General features: G+C 40.5%; 1 protein-coding gene across 2 annotated transcripts in view; it reads left to right on the top strand.

The window, feature by feature from the left end:
• Positions 1–5,042: 5,042 nt before the first annotated feature.
• Positions 5,043–19,148, top strand: part of kiz (kizuna centrosomal protein) — a 31,004-nt gene continuing 16,898 nt past the window's right edge. The window contains exons 1-12 of one of the 2 annotated variants that reach the window (XM_054797406.1): positions 5,043–5,223; positions 5,544–5,606; positions 5,924–6,071; positions 6,819–6,881; positions 8,059–8,650; positions 8,786–9,002; positions 11,551–11,670; positions 12,199–12,363; positions 13,300–13,444; positions 15,571–15,721; positions 16,144–16,206; positions 18,166–18,276. In XM_054797406.1, the coding sequence (XP_054653381.1) occupies positions 5,150–5,223; positions 5,544–5,606; positions 5,924–6,071; positions 6,819–6,881; positions 8,059–8,650; positions 8,786–9,002; positions 11,551–11,670; positions 12,199–12,363; positions 13,300–13,444; positions 15,571–15,721; positions 16,144–16,206; positions 18,166–18,276 (1,912 nt within the window). In that variant the 5' untranslated portion in view covers positions 5,043–5,149. The remainder of the gene's footprint in view (positions 5,224–5,543; positions 5,607–5,923; positions 6,072–6,818; positions 6,882–8,058; positions 8,651–8,785; positions 9,003–11,550; positions 11,671–12,198; positions 12,364–13,299; positions 13,445–15,570; positions 15,722–16,143; positions 16,207–18,165; positions 18,277–19,148) is intronic. The other variant, XM_054797407.1, reaches the window with a different exon arrangement.

Genomic DNA, 19,148 nt, shown 5'->3' with positions numbered 1-19,148 from the left:
AATACTTACCAGGCACACTGTTAATTTTATTAAAATCAAATAAGCAAATACGGGTTGAGACTAATTTGTGGCGCTGTGGTTTTATCTGCTGCATGTGAGCGAATTCAACAGCATATGAGGACACAAGTAGTGTGTAGGCTTTATACCTGAAGTGGAGAGCCTTTGCTTTTGACGCTGGAGCTCTCGTAGTAGCCTACCAACACACCTCGAGGGTTGTGCCTGAAAGAAGGAGCATGCACGTTACTATATACAACAACCTGTTCTAACAAGCATGTCACTACTTCATTATCAAATGAAAAGAAATCCAATGCAATTAATAGAAAACACATTTTACCACTTGAAAAAAAATGCAAATTATTGATGAATATTACAGGAACGCATGGTTGTAGATGACTGACTACGTTTACATGCACTAAAAACATCCAAATGACTGCATGAATTCGGTTGAAACCAGCTTTTTAAAATGCGTGTAAATACCTTAATTATATCGTGTTTGACTGTTTGGATCGGAGTAACGCACATAGATGATGATATTGGAAACCAGATCCCTCTTGCATGTAGACTCTTTGATCGACGGCACATCGGTGGGTTTTCTATGCATGAGCCAGTCTCTGTGGAGGATCAAGGCACCACTCTTAACAACATTAAATTAGAAAGAGAAGAAGAGGAGGGGAACTTTTTACACCAACAAGGAGACAAATTAAAACTATAGAAGCTAAAATAACTCAATACTTTTAAAATACAAATCTACCTGTTTAATATGTGACAGAATGTTCTATAAGTTTAAGCCAGTTTTAATATGTGACATGACATCTGAACACATCCCGGTGGGTCGAAACGTATATAACAGCTGTATTTTAACACCAAAACTTCATTTTTGTATTTCAGTTGAATTAAAATAGACTAAAAATAATATGGCTTAGTGGTTAGCATGTTGGCCACACAGCCAGGAGAAAGGAATGATCTGGGTTCGAATCTCCGTTTGGGCATCTCTGTGTGGAGTTTGCATGTTCTCCCTGTGCATGAGTTTTGTCCGGGTACTCCACTTTCCCCCCACATTCCAAAAATATGCATGTTGGGTTAATTGGAGACTCTAAATTGTACATAGGTATGAATGTGAGTGTGAATGGTTGTTTGTCTATATGTGCCCTGCGATTGGCTGGCGACCAGTCCAGGGTGTACCCCGCCTCTCGCCGAAAGTCAGCTAGGGTAGGCTCCAGCATATACCCCCGCGACCCTTGTGAGGATAAGCGGCATATATAAATGAAATGAATGAAAATAATATGTCTGTATTTTGTTCATCGGTGATGGGTAGACAACAAAAATAACGGAACAGCTGTAAAAAGCTACGTTATCCATGTATCCATTTGACCAGACGGCTTCTACAAGTGACAGCTATTGGCATGTAGCATTCTTTTCCTCTACCGATACAACAATCACCCCCTGGTGTTTTGGAGTCACAGAGCGTTTAGCCAATGATTGAATTTGAGATAGCGCCAGTAAAGGGTCACTACACATAGAACTATTTCGGGAATTTGACTGTTTTAGTGCATAATGAATGTATCCCACCGGTCACCTTCTGTATTTTCTCAGGCAAACCAATATGCAAATGGATGAAATTGACAAAAGTAACAAAAAGGATGTACCAATTTTGGTGATGGTGATCTCAAGCACTGCAACACACAAAATGTGAACACGTTCCAAATAAAACTGTGACTACCGAACGAAACAATATCTGCAACATGGTTAGACGTGAACAAATTACTAAACATATGGGAAAACAATATCTGTTCGTGGACATGCCACAATCCTAACTGGGTCAAAATTATGACGAAATAAAGCATTATATAGTAATTTTCAACACAGCTTGTCCACAGTCTCCATGAGTCGCAACGAGACTCTACATTGTTTTGGAGTGTGAGTGTGTCTCATGTTTCAGTACAAATGTCCGGTCATATACTGTCCCTTACTATACATGATTGTGGTGGAGGGGTGTGAGGGTGGCAAGAGCCTATCCCAGCTGACAGAGGGCAAAATGAGGCTAATACTCTGGACTGATCGACTCAATTGCAGTTTGCACAAGACCACCAAACATGGGACATTGAAAGGTGGAAGAAAGTGTTATTCTCTGATGGTGGGAAAAAATTGAACCTTGACGGTCTTGATAGCTTCCATTGTTACTGGCATGACAAGGAGATCCCACCTGAGATGTTTTCCACGTGGCAGGGTGGACGGGACATCATCATGATCTGAGGTGCTTTTTTTCTTCAATGGAGCTTCAGGTTGTGCAGAGGTGTCAAACAGAAAATGGCTATTTGGAGATGTTACAAGGGACATCCCTCACAGGCGAAGGCCCACGTCTTTGTGGTAATGATTGGGTTTTTCAACAGGACAACTGTGAAGTTCACAAGGCCCACCTGACAAAGGACTTCTTCCAGAGGAATAATGTCACTTTTTGGACCATCCTGCATGTTCCCCTGATCTAAATGTAATTGAGAACATTTTGGGATGGATGGCAAGTGAAGTTTACCAAAATGCAAAACAGTTCCAGACAGTGGATCCCCTCCATGAAGCCATCTTCACCAGCTGGAGTAACATTCCCGCTAGCCTCCTGGAAACACTGGCATCAAGCATGCTCAAAACAATTTTTGAGGACAAAAGTCTCACAGCTGCTCATTACTGAGTCCTTTTTTGAAAATTGTATTTCTATTTTGGAAGGGTTTGTAGTTGTTTTTTAACTATGGTCTTAAACTTTTGAAAAACATATTTCAGTTTAACGGTTTGAAATAAATTGCATACTCAAAAAAAGTTTTTGTCTCACTCTCATTTCTGTTTTTTGCATTTTGAAGCTCTACTTAGAACCTCCTTAAGATCCAACAGTGCAAAGCGTCAATTCTTGAAATGTTTCAACTGGTCTTAAAATGAATCAGGAGTGTACAGTACATATGTACTGTACACAGCATATGCTGTACATATGAAAGCCAGCTGGTGCAGCTGTGGAAAAGTACATTGGTAAACCTCCCTCCCTGACACCTTAAGAGTCATGCTGGACATCGAGGTGACAGGTCTGTGGCTTTTAGCTTGATGGCTAGTGCTCATCTGTCACCAAGGTGGGTTACACATACTGTATATATAATACCCAACAAAGGTTGATCATTGCCGTCACACATGACTGAGCTCAGCTGGGACCGCAAAACTACAGGTCCAATTTTCTTCATGGCCTCTAAAGGGCCACCGTTCCACCTCTCCACAGCACAAACAAAAAACCCTAACAACATCAATTATACATGCAGGAGGCAAACAATCAAATTCTTTTTGCAACAAATAGCCTCAGAGAGACGAGAGGGGCAGATTAGCATTAGAAAAGGACAACAAATCTCCCCAATTCAGCAACTAAAGAGCAATTTCATTAAACTGAAATTGGTGAATTTGCTTGATAAGGGTGTCTGAATCCCAGGAAAGAATGTGAAAATAACACTGTTGCAGTTCAAATGCAACATTGAGACAGCTGTCAATGGTGAACTTTGATAATTTAGGATGAGATTAAGAAATGATTCAGCAACCATCCCTGCTAATGAAACATTCGCATCTGATAGAGCAGGAATCTTATCAATCAAGTCTCTGATGGTTGGTATTTAGCCCAGTCAATATGCTGATTGAAAGTGACGTAATGTGGCAACTGCTCGAAACATTTGTAAGCCCTTTCGATTTCTAACAAAAATTCTTTACAAAGACCATAAGGCTTTACTCTATTATTATGAAATGTTTCTAATCAACAAAAACATAAAAGCAACACTTTTGTTTTTGCTACCATTTTTCATCAGAGATCTAAAACTTTTTCTCTGTACACAAAAGGCCTATCTCTCTCAAATGTGTGTTCATGAGCATTTATAACTCATAATTCACATGCTTCACAGTTGTGGCATATCAAGTTAATGATTAGACAGCATGATTGTTGCACAGGTGGTGCCACAAAAAAAGGCCCAGGAAGACCGAGGAAGACCCAGGACACGTTGGAGAGACTATGTTTCTCAACTGGCCTGGGAACGCCTTGGGATCCGCCGGGAGGAGCTGGACAAAGTAGCCGAGGAGAGGGAGGTCTGGGCTTCCCTGCTTAAACTGCTGCCCCTACGACCCAACCTCGGATAAGCGGTAGAAGATGGATGGATGGATGTTACATTGTCATATATCGTTGTACATTATTCATCAATTGTTAAATTGTTCACAATTAAGTTTGTCTGTGAAAAATGTTTTTTTTGTTTGCCAAAAATATTTTTCCTGCATTTTATTCTGATTACAAGTGCATTTCAATAAATGAGAAAAATCTATGAAAATTTCATTTATTTCAGTAGTTCAATTCAAAAATACGGTACTATACGGTACTCAATAGATTTACTACATGCAGAGTGAAACATTTCAACAATGTGTTTCTTAACATCTTAATCATTTTGATGAGCATAGCTTAAAGCTAATAAAAACCCAAAGTTCCTATATCTCATAAAATGTGAAAAAGGTTATAAAAGGTTCAGTATCGTAAACTACTCAGCAAATAGCAGCAAAATCTGCCAGGTTCCAATTGATCTCGCAGTCTGAATGTAACTCTTGAAATACATTTTGTACATTCTAATCTACTGCATACACGATCATCAAATTAATGGCAAACTAAAAAAAATCTTTCAATAATCTTAAAAAGTACCGTATCGGCAATACTGTCCCTGTTGCAACTTGGTATTGGCTCGATACAAAATTTGCAGTACCGCTCAGCATTAGTAAAATAGGGGTTTCCGCACTAGCTAAATGTCCCAAAAGATACTTGACTTGAATTGATTTCTCAAATTTTGGAGCAGTGAGAAAACTCCCAACATCATTCGTAGTATTATGAATTAAATACATTACAGTTACGTAAATATGTGTGTGAGTATACATGAACATTGCATTACACACTGAAGAACAGCAGCTCTTGTTTCCTACCTGCCATCTTCACTAGCTGTCAGGCAGCCAATGAGCGTTCCCGCGCAGCCAGTTAGTCTCACGTGACCCGTTTCAGACCAGGGGCTTCTGGGAAGTGGTGCTCATGGCAACCACTGTAAATATTAGCCTCCCTCCTCTTGCTAGTCGCGACTCTGCGTAAGCGTCAAACCCGGACAAAATGTCAAGCGTGACCCACGTCGAAGACAGTTATTTACAGAGGATAACGTCTATTCAGCAAAGCATGCACCAGAGGTGAGGAGTCTTTTGCTTTTTATTCCCACACGGCGACACCACCTGTTAGCTTCCGAGGAAATAGCTAGCTAGTTGCTAAGCTAACCAGGCAAGCTGCAATGGCTGCAGTTGTAGTACATTTTTAATTGCTCTCATTACTAAGGGCGTTCGTAACCTATAACTAACATCGGCGACCGCGGTGCACAGAGCTAACTAGATGGTCAAAAGTCAATTATTAGTGTCCGAACTGCCGCGTGAAAGCCAGTAATTTGCTCATAATTTGGCACACAACATCGCAGATAAAGCTCTTTTGACGTGTGCGTGTGTTTGTGTATATGCAGGGAGAAACAAAGGCTGCATTTGGAGAAGCAGCTGTTTGCTTGCTCTATTCCTAATAAACGAATGTAAGTTGCATCGATCCAATCAATTCATACTTTAAGTCAACGCTGTTACTTGTTTAACGCTATTGAATGCCATCAATAGTTATCATGCTTTATCCTGATGGTTAAAAAATATGATAATCGCAAATATACATGAAAAATCAGCCCAATTGCATCTGGTATTATTGTAATATGGAAAAAATATGTTATAGGCTGAAAATAACATTTGATTTTAGAACGTATTGTGCTTAACCTTTTTTCATTTAAAGCCTTGCTCTTATTTTTTGACAAGAATCCTTGATAATAATGTGTGTGGAATAATGGTTTTCCCATGCCTTCAGCTCTCAAATAAAGAGTTATCTCAAGCAAATCTGTGTCAGGGAAGCACAAGCGAAAATGAGAAACCTTGAGCTTTTGAGAGACGTGGAGTGCCTTCACATTAGCATGCAGGAATACAGTCCAAACCTTTTCCCCTTGCAACAACAAAAGGTAAGCACTCAGGCACACACAACACAACTTCATTGTTCACAGGGGTGCATTTCTCAATTAAATTGTTTCGGCTCGAGATTACTGTATAATTTTCCCAAATCCTGGAAAACATTTGCTGTTTTTAATGTGTATTTTAAAAAAAGGTAAAGTATATAATATAGTATAGTATAGTATAGTATAGTATAGTATCATAATCAACATCATCCAATAACCTATATAAAAATGAGATCATACTGTAGTAAAAGCATTTTTAAAGCGGCTGTGCAAGTTTTAGTCAAATGTTGTATTATGAAAAGCAAATAAATTTCACACACATTAGCCTTTGGTTCATTTTACAGGGAGATGAAATATTTGCACCATTATTTGCAAAGGCAATGTGACAGTAAACACTCAAAATGAGCAATTTACCACAACAAGCAAAGGGGGGGAGGGGGCGGGCAGTCAGATTATCGCTTAAAATGACAGTGCTTGACAATTTAATATCAAGTTAACAAAATTGGCTAATTATGACTCACAGAGTTAATTGGCCAATATAGAGATTGTGAAGTGCTCCAGAGGTTTAGTCGTTCTCTCCCCTCAAGCAGTTGTTTTTTTTCCTCTTGATGTTTTGTAAAGGATACATATGTTATTTTGGGTGCTCTTTGTTCAGTTTTAGCCGATCCCTTACCCACATAAACCATATTGTTTTGATTGAAAGTCATAGTTAAATGTTGTCAGTCCGTTTACTTGTATATATCTCTCTTTCAGGCTGAATTTTCAAGAAAGATTGCTAGATTTATGGATGAAATGAAGACAACAAGCAAAGCAAAGGTATAATAATTAATTATGCAACATATTGGTCCTTTTAATTTTATCGTAGAACATCAAGGCTAAGAACGAACTCACTCATTATGTCTCCTTCTGTTTTGTCACTCTTATTGTTGAAAGCCTTTTTGAAATTTACAAGGTTCCTCTAAATCACCCTCCCATTGAGGTTTAGAATAAGAGAACACATAATTCAGGGTAAATCTGTTGGGGTCCACATTTAAACAGCGTGTCAGTGGTATACAGGTGTCTAATCCTAACCCGTTCATCTGTACAAGCGATGCAGTTCAAACCCATAGCTTCTTTCTCCCTTAGCTTAAAGCAGTAAAAGCTCTTTTAGATGAAATGTCTAAGACATCTCATAATAATTTGGAGCATGCTGTCTAGAGCAGTCACTTGTAACTGTGCAAAACTACCTCCCATCTTCAGTCTGTCGATATTGTAATGAGTAAAATGGTACCGTTGCTCCATTATGCATACAAGCCATTGGCTGGCAGTGTGCATGTCCCTCAGGCTGCAGCATTCATTAAGGAAAGCTTACCGGGCTGAAAGCTGGAGACAGATGATAACGGGATATGATTTTCATATTTAATACTTTCCTTGGAAGAGCACACGCGTGCTGCAGATTGATAGAAGAATCAATTGCTACTTTAGTGAGACACTTTCTACTTTGCCCTGCAGCTACCGATGGAATCACTCAGCCAAGAAATTAACTTTTCCTCTTTTTTTTTACCTACTTTGTGGATCTGCTGGGCAGGCTGCATGGTTTACAGTGAATGTTATTAAGCAGCTAACTGTTTGGTATTTAAGACGCTTATCAGAAAAGAAACAGAAGCCATACTTTTTGTTATGTTTGGAGGGAGGGTTTTTGCCTCCCTCACTCTCCCCCTTGGTGACATTGACATGAATCAAAACTTGTGTAAAGGATTTCTAATAAGATTAAAAGTTAAAACATAGATCGTGAGACATTCATCTAAAATATGTTGTGAAGAATTCTGACCTTGGCCCGAACATGCTTCACTCATTCAAATTCTAAAGTGGATATTTACAATACTTGAGATGAAAACTCCAAATAGACTTTATTAACTTGACTTAGATATTTTGCAAGTGCTCCGTCTTTGTAACTTGAAAAATATATATTATTGCGATAGTATTGGTTAATGCACTTTTTTCATATTTACAGCTGAAGCCTATACAAGGTGATTGCAAGAACCGCTCACTCCTTCACATAGCGGAGGATTTTTCAAATGCACCTGCAGTTTTTTCGATGGGCCACCAAACCTCCAGAGGGTCCAGTATACTTTCACACCAAGCATTGCACCGTTCACGGTCACCCAATCGAAGCAAAAGACAACCAAGTGGCCTTTTGAAGGACTTTAGAGTTGTCAGAGTGGATGCCGCCGCCAATCGAGCACATTTATCAGATGGCATTTCAGCTTCAGATAATTCTCCCAACGGCTGTAATTTCAGTGACAAACATTCAAGAATGTCAGTAGTGCTCCAGTCTGGTTGTGGTACAACAATAGTTCCTGGCAATGCGCATATTGCGAATGAGGATGAACAAGAACAGGCTCCCGTGGTGACCTTGGAGAGTCCCCGGAGGAATACATCTAGAGGCACCACCAATAACTCAATGAAGCTCAAGAATCCCGCTGCTGAACATGCTAACTCCGGAGAGATTGCTCCTCAGATGCCCTTTATGGAAGATTCAGGAAGAGGTTTTAGCCATTTGATGCCTGAAGCCTCCTCTGGAAGAAAAACAGAAGATGTCTCAGGTTTGAAATGTGCTTTATTGTTATCTTTGTACTTTGGGGTATTTCCTGCTGCGGTTTGCATTTATTTTGATATTGTGAAAATGTGTAATAGATATATATTTTTATATGTATACATTTCTCTTTGCTTCCATTCAGGCAGATCTGGGAGTTTCAGCTCAAAGTCTGATGTGCAGTTGTCTGAGAGCAGTGTGAGTGACCTGTCCATTTCGTTGACACAATCTGAGCCAGAAGATGATGATAATGAAAGTGAAGGGACTGCACAAAATACCAATTCGGAGGGAAGCTGGTGTGGCCCTGTCACTATCCTCAAGTCTAATGGGTCCAAGAACACACCTCACTACAGACGTGAAATGTATGTAACATTTTATTTAGTGTCTTTTTACAAACTGAAACAAACATTTTGATTGTATTTTAGCACAGCATTTTTCAATGCTGTACTGCAGTGGACTGTTGATGATAGGAGTGCGAGCAGTCCTTGCCACCATTACGTAGGCTGACAGAGAGGATTGTAGGAGTTACGGTACACATGCCACCATGCTCATTGTAGCTCAGCAGCAGTGGTGGCAGTGACGCATCTTACAGAGAGAGCTCAGGACCTGCCGCCAACCATATTGGCGTAATCCATGATAATGCTGTAACAGAGCAATTTTCTGCTTGAGAGACCTCAGGAACTCCCCAGTGGAGGAGGAAATTTGTGGCACCGTAGAGTGTTCTGGAGGGTGGGTATGTGGCCAGCACTTACAGCCACAAATCCTTAGTGTGATGATGGTCTCTGAATTGAAGGATCATTTTGGAAGGGTTTAACCACAAACTCAGTTAAAAGCCACAGTAAAGTTAAGTTCAGCTCGCCAATGTTTTGGTTTGGAACGGTAAACCTTGATTTGGTTTTTGTTTCCATCATGGGATTTGTTGGCCAAATGGAGATAGCTGTAAGGTAAATAGTGTGACATCATATCAGTACAACACAGTATAACAAGTCAGAGAATACAATGAATGTGACACAGAAGACAAAAGACAACCATTGAGGACATCCATCATTTTGTGTTCTTTGTCTTCAGCTGTCGGCTTTATTAATTTGGAACAAAGTGTGTTATTATGTGCTTTCTATTCCATTCCTGCTGTTGCATGGAAGTGTCAATTCTCTGTCAACCAATCAAAATCCCGCAGTGTGTCTAGCTTCTCTGTTTAGTTACCTGCAGTTGTTTCCCAAATGGTGCTGTATTTTCATACCCTACCTTTGACAGTTACAACAAATACCAATGTAACAACACTACTTCATGGAAACTGGGCTAATTGCAGAGCCTACAATATGACTTTTCAAGTTTCCCCTTGTCCTCCTACTGTATTTAAAAAGAAATTGGCACATGGTTATATTTACCTTTTTGGAAAGCGTAGAACATTTTCTGGTGAATTACTGTTTCTGTGTGGTCTGCTGTACTGTTTATAACGTGACCTCAATAGGTGCCACAGTTTGCCTGTGCAGGGGCGACAACGGTGGGGGCTGCAGCTTTCATTGTTAACACCGAGGGCTTGTGTGTATGAGAAGAAAACCAGAAGCTTTGATGTAAAGCTCTGAGAGCATCCAGTCTCCATCCTCTCCCTCTTTTCTTTCTTGTTCTCTGAGGTTAGAGTTTATATCGCTCCCTCCATTCAACTGGCAGTCAGGGAAAACCAAGCCTGGGCAATTCATTAGATTATCCCATTATATTTTTCTCCTGCATGGCTGGGGTGAGTGAGGGTATATGTCTGAAATATCCTCAATTTTTCTTCCAGAAGCATAATGGTCAACCTGCTCTCCAACATTTGGTCCCTGAACTGTGTGATGGCTTTGCGTGATTCGGGATTGGTCTGGTCTAAAAATAACATGATTTCAAAATGGTGCTGAATTTTTTACATTGATGTAGATTTTTACACAGTGCTGTATGGTACAATGGTATGCTGACATTGCAGTGAAATCAAATCAAACTTGGGGTTTATTTTAAGTGTATACAGTGAGATTCCCCCTGACACCAATCACTCAGTGGTGAGGCCTTTGTCCCTTCAGAGTCTGCACCATACACTGTAGAGCAATATCGCCACATAGAGCCCGACCTCTTCCTCCAAGCTAACAGTACACTCCTGATAATGCTGGGACGCGAGTAAACAGCGGCATGAAAGTGAGGTTGACGACCCTGACACTAAAGCTGTCAACAATACAATGACGGCGGGAGGTTTGTAGAAAAACACAACTCATTCACTTTATAACTCTCTAAAGGACTTGTTCTGAAGAGCGCACACGAATAAAGTGGCTAGAGAAAGATGACTATTTCAAAGCCCACGCTGATGACAAGCTACAGTAAATAGGACTTATAACACAGACAGATTGCACGTTAGTGAATGTTTTGTATAAGCTGCTGGCTTAATCAGGATGTTACCTGGAACGAGCCTGCAGAAAAGGAGCAGTTGTTGGCTGACACCTTAACCCAATAGCCTACTACAGATTGTCAATAAATTCTTTTTGGTCAATGTTATGCTGGGGGCTTGAGGATCTCACTGCTTGGGGTTCCTGGGAGAATTCAAACAGGGCCACCCAGTGCTTAATGCTCACAAAAGAGATGGATTTGCAATATCCACATGCATTAGGCATTCATCTCTCATTTTGAAGCTGAACAGAGAACCTGATTAAAGCATAAATATCTCACCAAAAAAACACGTTGCCTTTTTTTAGTGGCCTCTCATGTTTTTTTATTTATTGTCATTTGATATTACACTAAGTGATTAGACTATAAAAATTAATTTTGACACTTTGTAGCAATACCTATGATATAATAGGTAGTATAAATAGTATTATTATTATTCCTAACAAAATGTACTCAACACATTTCTTTTGCTCTCTCAAATGTTAAAATTATTTTTTTCAGACTCTCCCGAGAAGGACTCTTCAAACTACTAGACTCCATTGAAGGGCGACTCTATGGTGAGCAGACAAGGGTGTACCGAGATGTTTCATTTGATGAAAGACAACTCATGCGAATTATCAGGTAAATGGTTTCCAAGCATATCACATTATAGCCTACTTAGTCTATCTAAACATAATTTGATCTGCATATAGTACATAATGAGCATGTTGCTAAAACTATAGCCCAGAGCTCTCACTTTAGATAGTGTTAACACTTTCATCCTCATGTCTTCATTTTCATAATACACATCAATCTCGGTAACCCTGATGAATTGTTATTAGAATCAGTACACTGGGCTGGTAGCACTCTTTCCCATAATCAAATGTCTTGTTATAAAGCATATAAAGTCTTATGTCAATTGTCTATCATAGCCAGCACATATTCCCACATTCTCCCACATTTCCATCCAAGTGGCCGTCTTGTGTCACCAACTCCAGTTATGTCTCACTGTCATACCGTGCGCGAACGTGCACTGATGTTAATAGTGTATAAACGGCTGGGTGTGCTCGTGCGTGAGATGTTACCAGCTGTCGTATTTACTCCATGTACGCCTGACCCGTGGTATACCGGGTTCCATGGCAATAACTGACTGCTCTCTATACTGAACAGCCTTTGTGACAGTGGAGCGGGCTTGAATGAGGAAGACCTTGAAGCATGCGGTGCAGTGGTGCTTCATGAGCTTCAGAGGTTGTCATGGAGCACAACGAAGGGCTGCCTGCTACCACAGGAGCTTGTGAGTGCACACCAGTCTACCACTGAGCATATTGCTATCAGGTAAGGGTCCTGAGAATTGACAAAGACTAGTTTCAATATTTTGTATTAGATATTTGTGTTTTTCTCCCATACACTATAAATTGAACCTGTTTTTTTAGATTGGAAAAAGATCCCAATAGGATTAGTTTGTATTAGCTAGTTTTATACCTAATTTGTACTCTGTGTCACTCAAAACCTTTGAGAGGCAATAAAGTTTTTTTGTGATGGTCTGTGCTTAGATACATTTTAGAATATGTTTATTTATTAATTTTTTACTAAAATAGGTTAGTAAAGCTTTCAATTCCATTTGTAAAAGTGGACAGCTGTACAGTTTGGGTGAGACATAGAGTTGATGACAGTCTGAGTGTGTTTATGATTTTTTTTTTTTCGACTAGACTGTGGAGGAGGGGGTGTACTTTCAACAGACGCGGCCATTCAATACAGTCTCCCTTGTCCACAAATGTAAAGGTCATTTTTCGTGCCACTTCCTGCTTGTAACACACGGGTGAATGTCATGAGTAAATTAAAATGCCCTATCTGCGACTTCCAGTCCTTTAGATAATGAGTAGTTACTCATACGCGGAGCCAAATCCATGCCTTGCTTCAGTAACCTATTGATTTCCCTAAGACCTTTTCTGCTATATTTTGAACCTAAAGACTTCCATCCTTACCCTCCTCTATCCTGCAGTGCTGTGTATTAGCACTTTAGACCTTTTATTATGTTTTTAAACCAGGGGCTTACCTCTGTGGTGCTTTGCCATTAATTTGAAATTGTTCATGATGCACAATTTTAACGTGTAAATAAAATAGTTGTTTGAAAAATTATAGATATTTAAAAAGTTATTGGTTTTCTCCCAATAACCAACTTCATATTTGGCATCCTCCTCCTCTGTTTATTCTCTTAAGAATTCTCTTTTTGTCTGTCAAATATCTAACCACCTCACACACTCACAACAGCCTCCCTGCTGATGCCGCTCAGCTGTGGGATCGCTGGTTCAAGCACGCCCTTCTGCTTAAGGAGAGCCGTGTCCTCAGCGCTGAGCGCCTGGTCGAGCTGTTCACGCCACTGCTTGTGGAGCGCCATGCAACATACAGCCACCAGGTAGCGTTGGAGTCACACACATTAGCAGTGCACACACAAGTGGGCGGTGACACTCTTAGAAAAAGCAAGGTAAACACAGACATGTATTACCGCAGCAGTAGAATGACTTCTACTTCATCTTTTGAAAAGGCCTTTTTGCGTGCGTGCGTGCGTGTGTGTGTGTGTGTGTGTGTGTGTGTGTGTGTGTGTGTTTTAAGCTTATTTCTTTGAGTGTTTAGGGACGAGGGCTGTCGTTAGGGAACCCTCTTTGTGTCTGGTGTTTGATGCCAAGCTCTGGCTGCCTCCTCATCAGATTGCTCCACACATTGACCCAGACGAAAGGGAAACCCTGACCCATGTGCTAATGGCAAATTACACCCTCTGCTTGCCTTCTTTCATCTCATGCGGCATATTCATCTGAGAAGCACTAGCTTTTTGTAAATTTGGTATAAAAGTGAAGCTGTCAGCTGGTCCAGATTCATAGGAGACTCATTTGAAATGTCTTCATGAGATTGTTTCCAACTCTCGTTGACCTTATTTCAATCATGCATGCCCGATTACCCCTTTATAGGTCATTAATTGAAATACTTGGAAAATGTAAATTTCAACCATGGACAATTATTGCACTCAGAACTATTTCTGACTACCATGTTTTCTCCATTGGCAGGGAGAAACTATACATTTCTACATTTTTAAGCCATGACTGAAAATATGAAACATGGTTTCTTTTTGGATGAAAGCTCAAACAGTAGAAGAAATTTCTAAAATATTCACTTTGACAGTTCTACATATACTGTATATATAGACATACATACATGCATACATGCATAGATTTATATCATATACTCATACAGTATATACTGTGTGTTTTATCATCATAGGGTTCTTTTGCCATGAAGCCCTTGTTTCAATTTCTTAGACACAGTGAAAAAAGGCAAAAAGGGAAACTGTAGAGCCTCTTGAAAATATGAACCAACAAAAGTAGGAGAGGCACTACCATCTTCATCATTGTGTCTCCGTGCATTAGGGAAACGCTGAGTGAAATCTTCCTCCCACTTTATCTCTCACTTCCCTCACTCCCTCTCTTTCTCTCTTTTTATTCCTCCCTTTCCCAGTCTCTCCTTTTGTCTTCTGCTTACCTTCCATAAACGAGCGCAAACAAAAATTTCCATTCACGTCCATGGCGCACAGCCTGACCACTCTGGAAAATGGGAGCATGCAGCTCGCATGGACACCAAGAGGCTCTTTGAATATTCAAGTGCTAACAGTTGCATTCATTGATATTTAAAATGCTGTGGGTCTACAAGAGCCCTCATCCTACAATACATTTGATAAAATCTAAGTGAAAAAGCAACAAAGAGTGATATCTGGGACAAGGATTAAGACAGTATTTATTGTGCATCAGCATCAAATACCAAGTGACAAACTCAGACAGGTGTGTGTTTTGTCTCTTTGTCCCACATTTGTCAGTCTTCACCACTGATAACAATTACAATGTAGTTTTGGTTTGTCACTGTCAGAATCCTCCTGATCATCACGTCATATTAGTGCTCATTTAAAGTTGCAAATGGGCATGTGATGCTGAGAGGCAGTCTTTGATGACAAAAGAGAGATGACGACGATGGCTGGATTTGATACAGGGTAAAAGAAGAAAAAGGAAATCAGTGTGTGGCATCACCATACTCCACATCTTGTGGAACACCTCCTCTTAATTGTGTACCCTCATCTCCCCAGAGATAAAAAATTGAGCTGGAGAGGTGGAAAGAGAGCGGTTTGTCTCAATACTCTCAGCCAAGAGGGGAGATATGCGGAACGTGTTGCACATTAACGTCAGGGTGATTGCATTCTTTGGGCGCCTGTCTAATCTCATGGATGAGAAGAGAGGGAGAGAAGAAAAAAGAAAAGTGTGATTGAGAGGGAGAGTGAGAGCAAAAGTGTGCAAAATAATCTTCTTTTAGTTTAAGCTAGTGAGAGAATTTGAACATATTTCCTCTTGGTGTTAATTATACACTAACTGCAGCTTCACCTCTGTGCGAGCAGCCGTGGCCAAAATAAATGAAATGTCTAATCGGACTGAATTTAATTTAACATTTCTTTCACTGAATGGGAACAATTAACAGTTTAGTTTTAATTTGTGCTGCTTGCAGGCCAAAGTGCTGCTGAGGACACTTTTGACCCGGTCCAGTGAGGAGAGCCCCTCAGCAGATGATGAGAATGACTCGTCTTTTTCTTGTGGCCCTCATTCTCATAGTGGAGATGTGAAGCCTGCCAGTAAGATCCAAAAGGAACAGATCAAAGGTTGGAAATTATTTGAATGAAATGCTTCACACAGCAAATGTATCAGACTGAGAAACTTAAATTTTCACAAAATGCAGACATAAATATAAGTTTGTACCTAAAGCAAATTACTAAGCAAGAATCACTCCCATTTACACTTTTACAAATCTGTCATTTTGCAGCAATGTAGTTTATTAGGAGGGACAAAGTTAGACTGTTTCTATATATGCAAAATTACCTCTGCAGAGCCCTAAAACTTTATTTTTTATGAAAGAAATCAATTTTGCCATTGAGCTTTTTTTAAATGAATAGCTCACTGCCTGGTTTTCATACGGCTCTTTATTCTATTCAGAGCTAAATAAAGACCCTACATTCCCATTTCCATCCCCTCTCTCCCTTTCTCCCTGCCACTGCTTCTCTATATGCGCTTCCATTTCTTCTAGAACTACAAAGTGCTGAAGAGGACAGCCAGGACGAAAGCCCTGTGGAAAGTGTTCCTATTAGAGGTAAAAAGGCATTGCTTATGTCCCAGCATTCACACTTTCCTTATATGGGGGGTTGGTTTGCTTCCCACTGCAGTGAATAATGGGCTCTTTTACGCAGTGGTGGTGGCAGCAAGATCAAGGTGAATCCAGGGTCAAAGTCCCACCTGAAGAGTGCAGCTAGTTTGCTCTAATTATCTCTGAGAAAACACGATAGCTATGTATTCGCCTAGGTCTGAGGCATTTTGGAAAAAATTGCTGATTCATTATTCTTGAATAATGTGCTCTTCTTTAATTATCGGGCTGCCAGAGTGGGTAGTGCAAGAGATCTGTCCAAGGTTCTCATTATCTTCTGAACAATGGTGCAACAAACGCAGCTGAACTTGAAAAATACTAGATGCAGTCGGTGTGCCTATCCCTCTGCTGCTCCTCTGAAATGTAAAGCAACCCTATACCCCATGGCGACCAGATTTCCCACCGAGTGTTTCATGTGTGTGCATCCCTAAGGTGTGTTGCCCGGGAAATGAGTCAGTTTGTTTCGCCTAATCAAAAGAGCCATAAACAGTAAAAAGGAAAATAAGTGTGGAAAAAAGAGTTTTGTTGCAGCCCATGACATCAATGCGATAGTCAAATAACATGACTATACATGCTATACTGACAATAACGGTAGGCACAGTTTTGGATTGATGATTGTGAAATAAAGTGCAACAATATTTAAAAGCGGTACTATGGTAGCGGTACTTTATGTGTGAAAGGCTGATGTGAAATATGTTTGTACGCAAGCAAGCTCACTATTTGCTGTTTTTCTTTGTTTTGTAATGTTGGTTTTGTCACCATTAATGTGACAGCAGTCAGTGTTCTCCTTGGGGTAATTTTACCATGGAGGTCTATTGGCTCTTCTCAGTATTATACAGGGACATATCCAAAGTTGAACGCCCCAAAGGTTCCACTATATTTTTCTGAGAAAATATGCCTCAAAAGTCAATCAAAATTTGGGAGTCCAAACCTCAGCAGAAATATATGCTCACTGAGGAGCTAAAGGTTTACCTCCAGGTTATCTTTGTGGGTTTTTTTGTTTGTTTTTGATGATTTTACTACAAAAGGGTAACAGTAATTGCATCAACAAAAAGTGTAATGATCACAATAGAACTGGAAATGGAACCTAATGCGACATAGGAAAGGACCTGCTCATTATAATATAAGCACTCCAAACAAAGACATAAATCAATATACACAAATGAATTTCACCAAGCAGACACTAACATAAATACACGTTATACACTGCACAACAACTTATTAAATTCCAACAATACTTAGCAAATGCCTTCTTGTTAAAATATCAATTACTCATAGAGTTAATAAATGTTTTACGATGGTGACAGTTTGAACCCAAAACAAATTCACTTTACCTACAATCAGTCTGATTGAAAAAATAGCATGCAATATGGAATGTCTCATGCAAACAGTTCCTGCATACTGTTGGCTTGGAAAAACAGTGAAGCTGAAGTTTTGACCCAGGGGTGTCCATACTTTTTCCACCGAAGGCCACATACTGAAAAATGTAAGGATGCGAGGGCAACTTATACATTTTTTAAACCAACCCATGTAGATATACTGAGATGTTTTTCATTTATTTTTATTTTTGTTTACAAACAGCTCGGTCTGTTTTTTTGTAATATTATGACTTTATTGTCATTATATTATGACTTTATTATTGGAATATTATAACTTTTACCCAACCTAATTTTCGTAAAATGTAAACCTTTTTTTGTTCTGTTTGTCTCTCAAAAAAAACAGCCCCGACCCGTAAATTCCCCGTGGGCCGCACTTTGGACACCCGTTTGGACCCACACTCTTTAGCAGCGAGATTTCAAGACGCAGCTACTGAAGCATATCTTGTCAAACACAGAAACCTCTGCAAGTAGGAAACCTGGGTTTTAAGTAAATATTTGACTGACTGTGTGTCTGTGTGCTTTTGAACAGAGACAAAAGCGTATCAGTTACTTAAGCTATCAGCCATGCAAGAACGGTTGCAGAGTTCTGAAGAAGAGGAGGAGGAGGAGGATGAAGATAGAGAGGAGGATGGCCCTTCAGGTAAGAAATGTGTTGCACTGTTAGAAAGAACATCATCCCTGAGCTATAACCTTATCGTGGTGGAGGAGTTTGTGTGTCCCGATGATCCTAGGAACTACTGTAAGTTGTTGGCAGCTTTTATGCCCCTGGTAGGGTTAACTGTGACAAACAGGTCCTAGGTGAGGGACTAGACAAAGAGTGGCTCAACAGACCCCTATGAAGAAACAAATCATTGGACAAAGTTTTCCCTTGCCCAGATGCGTGTCACCGGGGCACGATGGCGAGTGTCAGCTCGCTGGGCCTACACCCATGGGGCCCGGCCGGGCACAGCCCAAAGAGACAACATGAGTCCCCCCTCCACTGAGCTCACCACTCATGGGAGGGGCCAAAGGGGATGGGTGCAGAGTGACCTGGGTGGCAGCCAAAAGCGGGGACCTTGGCGGTCCGATCCTCAGCTACAGAAGCTAGCTGTTGGTACATGGAATGTCACCTCTCTGGTGGAGCCTGAGTTGGTGCGCGAGGTGGAGAAGTTCCGGCTGGCAATTCTTGTTGCCCCCCGGCGGCCTGTATGTTGGAGTTTAACCCAGTGAATGAGAGGGTATTTTCCTTCCGCCTTCGGGTTGGGGGGGCGAGGTTTTTTGCTCTTATGCCCCAAACAGCAGTTGAGAATACCTGCCCTTTTTGGAATCCCTGGAGGGGGTACTGGAGAGTGTTCTGCTGGGGGACTTCAATACTCAGGTTGGCAGCGACAGTGAGACCTGGGGAGGCGTGATTTGGAGGAACGGCCCCCCTGATCTGGACCCGAGCAATTCTTTCTTATTGAACTTCTGTGCCCGTCACAGATTGTCCATTGTCCATAACGAACACCATGTTCAAACATAACGGTGTCCACA

The sequence above is a fragment of the Dunckerocampus dactyliophorus genome, chromosome 13 (assembly GCF_027744805.1).
Source record: "Dunckerocampus dactyliophorus isolate RoL2022-P2 chromosome 13, RoL_Ddac_1.1, whole genome shotgun sequence".
NCBI classification, from domain to species: domain Eukaryota; kingdom Metazoa; phylum Chordata; class Actinopteri; order Syngnathiformes; family Syngnathidae; genus Dunckerocampus; species Dunckerocampus dactyliophorus.
This window is presented reverse-complemented; position numbering and strand designations above follow the sequence as displayed.